Source organism: Populus alba, chromosome 2 (assembly GCF_005239225.2).
Source record: "Populus alba chromosome 2, ASM523922v2, whole genome shotgun sequence".
Lineage (NCBI taxonomy): Eukaryota > Viridiplantae > Streptophyta > Magnoliopsida > Malpighiales > Salicaceae > Populus > Populus alba.
Genome location: NC_133285.1, coordinates 13838834 through 13848883, shown reverse-complemented (window position 1 = coordinate 13848883; position 10050 = coordinate 13838834). Strand labels below are relative to the sequence as shown.

At 32.6% G+C, this 10050-nt stretch overlaps 2 protein-coding genes across 2 annotated transcripts; one reads left to right on the top strand and one right to left on the bottom strand.

The window, feature by feature from the left end:
- The first annotated feature begins 392 nt into the window (after positions 1–392).
- Positions 393–4804, top strand: LOC118056214 (sugar transporter ERD6-like 6). The gene is made up of 18 exons (XM_035068368.2): positions 393–829; positions 909–971; positions 1074–1163; positions 1279–1338; positions 1449–1514; positions 1599–1664; positions 1778–1853; positions 2056–2120; positions 2214–2306; positions 2439–2519; positions 2620–2704; positions 3308–3354; positions 3477–3539; positions 3631–3690; positions 3807–3872; positions 3969–4028; positions 4334–4448; positions 4528–4804. The coding sequence occupies exons 1-18, from the start codon at positions 635–637 to the stop codon at positions 4638–4640; spliced, it is 1464 nt and encodes a 487-aa protein (XP_034924259.1). The 5' UTR covers positions 393–634; the 3' UTR covers positions 4641–4804.
- A 3173-nt stretch (positions 4805–7977) lies between these two features.
- On the bottom strand, positions 7978–8819 carry LOC118056213 (protein RADIALIS-like 3). Its single transcript, XM_035068367.2, has 2 exons — positions 8482–8819; positions 7978–8319 (listed from the first exon to the last, which is right to left on the bottom strand). Exons 1-2 carry the CDS (start codon positions 8745–8747, stop codon positions 8295–8297), a joined length of 291 nt encoding a protein of 96 aa, XP_034924258.1. The 5' UTR covers positions 8748–8819; the 3' UTR covers positions 7978–8294.
- Between the last annotated feature and the right edge of the window lie 1231 nt (positions 8820–10050).

Sequence of the window (10050 nt, the reverse complement as noted above, 5' to 3'; positions counted from 1 at the left end):
TAGTAATTTTTTTAAAAACATTATATTTATAAAATATAACTCAGCTTATAACCCAAGTTAAAGCCTACGTTATGTATTGATTTAATTTAATTTAAAATATATTATTTTAAAATTATATTTTTAAGTGCTTATTTTATTTTCACATCCATTTTTTTTTGAAATATTTTTCATTCTAAAAAATATTAAATTCTATAATTTTAATATTTAATTATATGCATTATAAAATAAAAATTAAATCTCATTATATTAGGATAATATTTGAAAATACAAATATATGAAAATAATATTTTTTTTTGTAAATTTATTTAAATTTATAAAAAAATATTAACTTTTTAAAAATATTTTAAACACAAATGCAGCCTATATAATTGATTTGACTAGCAGAGAGTGCTTGTAAATTTTCTCCAGCCCAGGCGCTTACCTAACCGTCTCTCTGTCTCTCTGCAGCATCTGTCTTTTTCACTCCAATCAACTATCAAAGCAATTATCTTCTCTTTGCTAATTTTAGTTTTTCTCTCATCAAGAAAACACAAGGTGCAAAAGCTTGAGAAGGCCAAAGCAAGAAAACAGAGGTGGTTCGTAGCCCTGTAAGATAAGAGAGAGATCTGAAGATAAAGTAAGGGAAGAAAGAAAAATGAGTTTCAGGGATGACAGTGAAGATGGAAGGGGAGATATACGGAAACCATTTTTACACACAGGGAGTTGGTACCGTATGAGCTCAAGACAATCTAGCATGATGGGCTCTTCTCAGGCCATTCGTGATAACTCTATCTCTGTCGTTGCTTGCGTCTTGATTGTCGCTTTGGGCCCCATCCAATTCGGTTTCACCGTAAGTAACTTATCCTCAACGTCTAAACACTTCTTCTTTCTTGATTGTTTTTTTCATGTTGTTTCTTTCTTGTTTGTAGTCTGGTTACTCTTCACCAACTCAAGCTTCAATAATGGCGGATCTTGGACTCACTGTATCCGAGGTTTGGTTTTATTCTGAATATGTTGCTGTTGTCTTGTTGTTTAGTTTAGTTTAGTATGTTTCTGAACTGGGTATCTAAAACAATTGCTGTTTGTTGGGTTAGTTCTCTTTATTTGGTTCACTGTCAAATGTGGGTGCTATGGTTGGTGCTATAGCCAGTGGTCAAATTGCGGAGTATATTGGACGAAAAGGGGTATGATTGAGATTGATTTATGTTTTTTCTTTTTTGATTATATTGCTTATCTGGGTCTTGGATCACTGAATTATTGATTTCTTGCTTGCTTTCTTCTTTTGGTTATTGATTGCAGTCTTTAATGATTGCTGCTATTCCTAATATTATTGGATGGCTAGCTATATCTTTTGCCAAAGTGAGTTATAAATTCGTAGCCATTTCTCGTGTTGACTCTATGCCTATTTAAAATGTTGGTAAGTCATTACAGTAATAAAGGATTGACCTTTTTTTTTTTGGATTGAGTAGGATACTTCATTTCTATATATGGGAAGGTTATTGGAAGGTTTTGGTGTGGGAATTATCTCTTACACGGTAATTTCTCAATGTTTATTTGGTTTTTCAGTTTGGGTTTGTGTTATAATAATGCACGGAATATTAGAGGTTTGTTGCTTGTAGGTGCCTGTGTACATAGCAGAGATAGCACCTCAAAACTTGAGAGGGGCATTGGGTTCGGTGAATCAGGTTAGCTGTATTTTTTAGCTTATTCATTTCTGGAACTTGTGTTATCTTGGAATATTAGTATCAGGATTTGATTGCTTTAAAAAATTAATCAAAATTTGGTATTTTGTTTCTAGCTCTCTGTGACGATTGGAATCATGCTTGCTTATCTGCTTGGATTGTTTGTTGAATGGAGAATACTTGCTGTTTTGGGTAAAGTTCCAAAAGACTATCTCTGATTTCCATTCCACCAGAGAGATGAAATTCTTATCTTAAATATTGCTCTTCTTGTTCTACCAATCATTATGGTCATAATTTTTTTTTAAAAAAGCAGTGGTAGAATGAGTATAATTAATCAAATGATGGTAAAACCTAACATTTTCTGATGATAATAACTTGATCAACTTCTTTTCAGGGATATTGCCATGTACAATTTTGATACCAGGCCTGTTCTTCATTCCAGAATCTCCTCGTTGGCTGGTAAACTTTATGAAGTGTGCTGTTCTCTTAATGTATCTGAGATATTGTTATGTTTATTGATGCAAGTTTCTTGCCGCCTCCTCTCCAAATCAGGCTAAAATGGGCATGACAGAAGATTTTGAATCTTCGTTGCAAGTTCTTCGGGGTTTTGATACTGATATTTCCGTTGAAGTGCATGAAATCAAGGTATTTAGTGTTGTTGAAATAATTTTAACTGCAACAAGTTGCTGTGCTTCTTCGTGCACAGCTTCATTGGATGCAACTTGCAAGTTGTTAGCCAAGGTAGTTTTTTAACTTTGCTAAACTGGCACTGTTTAGAGAGCTGTAGCATCAACAAGTAGAAGGACTACAATCCGATTTGCAGAGCTCAAGCGTAAACGATATTGGTTCCCTTTAATGGTAATAATTATGCTGAGAATTCTTTTGTTTTCCCCTCTCCAGTAGACCTTTCTAAAACAAAAACCTAAGTCGTTTTGGTTAATCAATATCTGCATTGCAGGTTGGAATTGGATTGCTTATCCTGCAGCAGCTTAGTGGAATTAATGGCGTTCTATTCTATTCGAGTAACATTTTTGCAACTGCTGGTAAGCACAACCTATTCCTCCATCTACTCTGAATTCTGGAGCATTTTACTAGGTTCTTTCACCATGGCATGAGAACCCATAAACCATTTTTCTCCTTTTGAAAATAAAACTGATATTTTCAGAAAAACTAATAGATTTTATGATTTTAACATATTGATTACATGTGCCATTGTGAGTGTAGAGAATCAATTCAGAAAAACTAGTTGTCCGTTGCCATTTAAAGCTTGTGAACACACCTTGTTTAGGATCTCTCTCTCTCTCTCTCTGGGAAAATATGGTCATCAGTGGGAAAATAGGAAGTCCATTCTGAAAAGATATGCTAATGTTTCCTGGATTAAGGAGTTGTGGTTGTGCCAGAAAACTAGATTAATCAAAGGATTTATTTGCACATATTACCTTTAAGTTGCTGACAATGTCTGCAATGAAATAAACTCACATTAATTGCCAACTTTCTCCCAAGGGGTGCCACTTTTTATGTTTGATATATCAATCCTCATGTTGTATATGCAAATTGCTTTACATAAGTTCCATTTTAATTTTCCTAATCATGCAAGATCAGCTTAGTGTTAAACGGTTCTGATAAATTGCCTTAATTTTGAACAGGGGTTAAAAATAGCAATGTGGCTACAGTTGGGGTTGGTGCCATTCAGGTATAGCTTTTGGAGGACTTGCAAAATGATTTTTTCTTTTTCTGCAGTACAATGTGAATTATCTCATGTCGCAAGAAGACTGTCTCAGACTGTAGTTGTAACTGGAGGTTTGTGGTGTACAGGTGATTGCAACTGGAATTACAACATGGTTGGTAGATAGAACAGGTCGCCGGCTTCTGCTTATAGTGAGTCAAAGCAAAACCATAGTTATTATGATTAAAAATTCTTGCTTGGATGAATAGCAATTCAAAGCAGTTTCCTTTTATTCTGTCGCAGGTCTCCACTTCTGGGATGACTATCAGTCTCCTAATTGTTGCTGTATCGTTTTTTGTGAAGGTAAGTACATGGTGAATTTGTTTGTTCTTTTCATGATACTACAAGCAAGATTGGCAGTTACCTGGTTATGCGGCAGCATAAGGTTTTTTTGCCCTCCATGTTGTTAATTGATTCAGGGGTTTGTGCCGGAAGACTCTAGTTTGTATAGCATATTGGGGATCTTGTCGGTAGTTGGAGTTGTGGTAAGTAACATTTATACTGCAGTAGCTTCCCAGGTTTTTTTGTTTTTTAAAAAAACTTACCAGTTTCTAAATTCCTGGCAAACCACCTTTTTTCAGGCCATGGTAGTTACCTTCTCTTTGGGAATGGGACCCATCCCGTGGGTAATAATGTCGGAGGTACAGATATTTGATTACTGTTTAATGGCATTACTGCTTTCAAATTTGCCTTTCTCATCATACCTGACAAGATTTTACTTGCTTTGATGTTTCAAATAAAATTCAATATCTGCCTGCATTGCTTTTGATGATCTTGTGTTTTTGCATTATTTAATAACCTTATTGAGGTTCTTCAAACCATGCAACATTGTGGGCAAGCTTTCCTGCTTCTTTCATGAAGACTGGACTGATAGATTAGTGCCTCTGTATCTTGAAAGGATAGCCATGATTCTTGGCCAATAACTGCAATAAATATGTGAATGCAGATTCTTCCGGTCAACATTAAGGGCCTTGCTGGAAGTGTAGCAACACTAGCCAACTGGCTGATCTCCTTTTTGGTCACAATGACTGCAAATTTGCTCTTGGATTGGAGCACCGGAGGTTTGCTTCTCAATCTCTCTGACTAAAAGAAGGATCACCTTCACTGTTATAATAATTTAAACATGTTTCTTGTGAACAGGAACTTTTATCATTTACTCGGTTGTGAGTGCTTTTGCTGTGGTATTTGTGAGTATGTGGGTTCCTGAGACGAAAGGAAGAACATTGGAGGAAATTCAAAGCTCCTTCAGATGAGGTTTTCTTGGTTTTTGTTTGTTGTATGAAATCATTCTTTCTTTTTTCCATTGAAAGAAGCCAGTCTTGGTATTTCCCATTTGTATCAATCTTGCTGGTAATGGACAGGTATGTAGTTCATATTCGTTTTGATTCAAGGAATGCCCTCACTAGTTAAGAGATTATTCTCCTAGTTTCTGCATGCGTAAGTTAATGTTGATTGCTGCAATATTCTTCTTCCCTTTTTGCGAATTAAATTGTCCAAGATCCATGATTGGATGATCTGCATTTAATCAATGAGTTGACTAAATTAAAAAGAAAAAGAAAAAAAGAAAGCCTAATATATATATATATATAAAAAGGTATTTTTTTTAAAAAAATATTTTTTTTTTATAAAATACATTAAAATAATATTTTTTCTGAAATATATATATTTTTTATTTTACTAATAAATCAGAAATGGAAAAGGAAGATCATTATCAACTTAAATTATGGATGGTCAACATTAATTAAAAAATTATTTAATTATGTTTAATAACAAATTTAACAATTAATTTATTTTGATAAATCATGATAATTAAGTTATATATTTTTTTCCCACTAAAAGAAATGGAAAGGTGGAAAGCAAAAGAAAAATAGAGAAGAAAGGATAAGAAAATAAAAAGCTGTCATGGATTGGGAGTCCCTTGGATAATACAAAACCATACCAACCATTAGTCAGCTCAGCTAGAAAACACAACCGGAGGGTTTCGGTCGCTGTCGAAAATTGACTGGCAGATATGACTATGATTTAAAATGTATATATATATTAAATTATATATTATATTTATGAAAAACACCAAAGTTATTTATTTGTATTATTTTTAGTTTAATATTTAAATTTAAGAATCTAGTCACATGTAAGAAACCACGATCAATTTTAAATGATTTTTTTGAAATGCTGTCTATTCTCACTTCTAAAGATTCTATTGAAATCAACTTATTTTAAATAATATCAATGTTATTATGTATAAAAAACTTATTTTTACCATGGATAATAAAATTCAACGATTTCTAGTTTATTACGTAAGCTAACTTGATTAAGACTATACTTTGATCACTAAAAACATATTACAACAAATTAATCAAAATCTTTAGGAAGCATTACCAAATTTGCTTACAATTATGCTTGATGAGATTCGAATTTCTCCAACCCTTAGAAAAATCAGTGGGGAAACTAGATCTACACTAATGATTATTTGAGTTTATAAACAAAAAAACATTGAGTATCTCCAACCCCCAGGAGAGGTGGGGAAACTAAACCTACATTACTAACTATTCAAGTATATACACAAAAATGATAAAAAATGATTTAATTTATTATTTTTTGGTTGGGGACTAAACTTATCTAAGCTTATTTTATTGTTTTTTGTTTATTTATTTTAAATAAATTTAATTATGAGTATAATAGTTAGACATTTTTTTATATATATATTTTAATTATTTTGTGAGATAGTTATTTTATTCATCCTCCAAATTTACTCTTCTTTCTGGCTTTTCTTTCTCCACTTTTAATTCTTAGCTTCCTTCTCTCTCTGTTTTTAGTTTTTTTTTTTTTTAATCCACATCACCAGCTCCTGATTCACCTCTAGAAAAAGAGAATTAAGACGAAACTATTTCACCATACAGTTCGCGGATGGTGGTGGAGGAATAGGGGCAAGAGGAGATATTTCCCTTCTCCCTGACCAATAGGAACTCGATTGTCTTTTCCTAAAGAGAAGAAAGGTCGAAACGAGCAGAACTAGGGTTTCTGACTTCAGACTCTGAATCGGTCTAGCAACTACACAGAGATGGGAGGAGGAGATATTCGATACAAAGATAAGGAATTTTCGGGATTCGATTTCGAGGGTTGAAGTTTTTTTTTTTTTATTGTTAGGATTAAAATAATATTTTTTTATTTTTTAAAAATTATTTTTAATATTAAATATAATATAAAAATATAAAATTTTTTTATAGTAAATTTGTTTATTAAAAAATTTGAGAAAATGCTTGCGTACGAAGTAGGTTGGCATTCAGGAACTGGGGAGGGTTCATTGGGCTTTGTTTATAATTATTGGGCCGAAAGGCTTAGAGAGTTTAGATATTAAATTAGGTTGGACCGATACAGAATATGGCCCAGCCCTTTTAAACTTGGGAAACTAATTTCCAAGGCAAGAACTATTCTCTATTTGTGGGTTTAAATTAATTTTCAAATTATTATTTTTTTAATATAATTGACTAAAGTCAATATATCTTGACACAATAACCATTATTTTTATCCCAAAAATTCCTATCCATTGATTTGATTTTTTTCTCACGTCGTTTTATCTCAAAACTCACAATAATTTTTATTTTCTCTCATTAATCATCACTAGAGATTTTATTATTTGATCTTTCCTTTCAATAATATTTAACCATTCAATTTATTAACCCATCAAATATTTTTAGAAATCAATCTTTACACTCTTACAAAATATTTTTGTAATAATTAATCCTTAATTTTTAACCATATATCAAGCCCCCTTAGCAATATTCATGTCAAATCACATCGCATGTGGATGCATGATATTTCTTCTCTATAAAAATAAATCACAATGATTACCTGCAGCATCTCAAGTCAACTTAAAATAATTAATTTAAAACGCCGATTAATCTTATCTCATCACTCATGTTTCACGGACAAGGCGAATCTCTTTTTAACAAAAGTTGCTTAATTGTTTCCAGATAAGTGACCATACAACACAGCATAGGTAAAGGTATTGGCATTTTCTTTTGCCTCTTGACGACAGATTTCTGGGGAAAACACAGGGCGTTGTTTCTCTCTTATCCTCTTTGTTCAGGTTATCCTCCATGATTCCATCCATCCATCGGCTGTGGAAAGCGCAGGTGGAGAGTTAAGAGAAATTCTCACCTTGTATCATGTTTTCTTTTCTTTCAAAATACCGTTCTCTCAATGATTTCTGGCTTACTAATAAAACTCTCCATTATTTATATATATATATATATATATATATATATATATATAAATTTTGAAAGGAATATAAGTCAAGATCATCTATCAGAGCCCGAGATTTGTTAACAAAAACCAGACCCTGGCTATATATAGTCAAAACGAGAAAAGAGTTGTTGAGGCTCTAACCCAAGACCCGATGTGTGAGGAGGAGATTGTTAAGAAGGTGATCCCCACACACAGGTTATGGAGGGGGCTAGCGGGAGAGTTTATAAATGTTAAAAGAAAACTTCACCTTATAAGCTAGCTTTTGAAAGGGAGGGAGATAGGCCAATACCTACTAATTCTTAGCTTGAAACTCTAATATTCTTAAAGCTAGCTGGATCAAAATGAAGAGGAAACGAATAACATAATGAGAATCCATTATAGTAAGGGCAAACATGGGAGGGATACAGTAAGCAGTCACCAATATATATATATATATGGTGAGTCGACCAGCTTGGTACGTGCATGTTTACAAGCAGGAAATTAAGAGATATTAACTGATAATTAATGTTTGACGAGAAAGTAATTAAACAGATAAAACAAAGGGAGATCGTAATCCCATTTTCGGTGCTAGCTAATAACACTGCTGCTGCTACTTCTGCCTATTGTCATTTGTAGCGCAATGGATCTTTATTCTACAGCTAGCTTAGTTCATGTATCCTTCAGTTGAGATTAAGATTCTTCACCCTGCATGTAAACAAAGAGATCGGTCATGGACAGAACAGAAGTAGCAATGCAGAATCTAATTCTCGTGTTATGAAGAAGCAATTAGACGAAAATAAGTAGATTCTTCAGATAATTTAATATTTTATTATAGGTCTCTGTGTGTGTGTGTGTTAGTTGATGTACCTTTGTGCTTGACCATCAATGCAATGGCAGCTTTTGTTGCTAGCTCCAGATCTGCTAGTGTAGTTGGGCAGAGGGATTTCACCAGCTTCAATCTGCTGGACGTCTTCAACAAGTATCTGGTAATGCTTCTTCACTTCCTCCACTGTTTTTCCAACAGCCCTGGCAAGATTCTGCCAGCGATCAGGAGATTCTAGATCACACTTGGCCAAGGCATTTTCGAACAGTTTGTTTTGCTTTGAAGTCCAATTGCTAGAACCTGAAGCCATGAAGAGATTAAATGCTATAACGAATTAAACAGATATATGCGACTGTTTTAGAGAAGGTGGAGTGTGAGCAAACAGTGTGCCAGGTGCAGGTCTTTATATAGGAGCTGGGCTGGTAGAAAAAGGGTTAATAAAACTTTTGGTACTGTGAAAGAGACTGGTTTTTTTTTTTTTGTTTAATAATGGAGAAAAAATCATTTAATTAGTTAAATAATTGATGTTTTTTTTTTTAATACTAAACCCCATATATAATTATGTTTTGATTTTGTAGAAGGTGAACATGTTTTTCATTTATTTTAAATACAAAAATCCATTTCACATCTACACGCAAGTTTTAAATCTTATTTTTTTTTTAAATCACAAATAAAAAATATATTTTTTTTCTTCTAAATCTAGTGTTTTTTTTTTTTTTTTTAAAATCGTAACAATGACAAAAACAAATCAAATTATGGTCGGCTAAGGAGTTGTTTTTTCTTTCAAAACCAGTGGACTTATGTGGTTTTACTTAGCTTTAATTTTATGGTAATTGAATCCATGGTTTTCACTATTGGAAGAAGGATGAATGTGGTAGAAAATTAAAAAAAAAAAGCAATGCAAAGTAAAAATTTCAAGAATAAAAAGAAGATTGATAGGAATGTATATTTTTATTAAGTGTTTTCTCTCTAAGCTTTCTTAACTAATTTTTTTTTTGTGTGTTTATAAATAATACTGAATTACAAGCCTTTTTATAGGCATAAAGTCCTAAATAATTAATGAATTAAACTAATACAAGGAAATCCTAATCTAAATAGAAATAGTATTCTACCGACTAAACCGGTCGATCAATTCAACTTATTCCAACCGGTCAATCAGTTTTTAAATGGTAGATTGATTTCTCTGTTTTTTATATTCGGAATCTCGTTTACTTTCAATATCCCCCTTTAAACTTGATTTCTTTATAACACCCAACATATCTCTCATCCAGATAAAAACATCATATTTGAGTGGTTTTGTGAATATATTCGTAACTTGGTCTTGTGTCTTCACATACTTGGCTTTAACTTTATTATTTGCAATGAAATCTCATAAGTAATAAAATCTTGTGTCAATATGCTTACTTCTATCATGAAATACTGGATTCTTTGTTAATGCAATGACTGATAAGTTGTCAACATAAATTTTAGTAGGCTTTTCTTATGGCATTCACAATTCCTTCAATAATCTTTTTAGCAATTGAAAATGACAAACACATGATGCAGTAGTTATATATTCAGGCTGACATGTTAACGAAGTGGATTCTTTGTTAATGTAATGACTGATGAGTTGT

Coding starts and splice junctions, on each gene's coding strand:
- LOC118056214 (XM_035068368.2), top strand. CDS start 635: ATGAGTTTCAGGGATGACAGTGAAGATGGAAGGGGAGATATACGGAAA. Junction 2,121..2,213: donor CAGAATCTCCTCGTTGGCTG/GTAAACTTTATG, acceptor TCTCCAAATCAG/GCTAAAATGGGCATGACAGA. Junction 2,705..3,307: donor TAACATTTTTGCAACTGCTG/GTAAGCACAACC, acceptor AATTTTGAACAG/GGGTTAAAAATAGCAATGTG.
- LOC118056213 (XM_035068367.2), bottom strand. CDS start 8,747: ATGGCTTCAGGTTCTAGCAATTGGACTTCAAAGCAAAACAAACTGTTC. Junction 8,320..8,481: donor ATTGATGGTCAAGCACAAAG/GTACATCAACTA, acceptor GTTTACATGCAG/GGTGAAGAATCTTAATCTCA.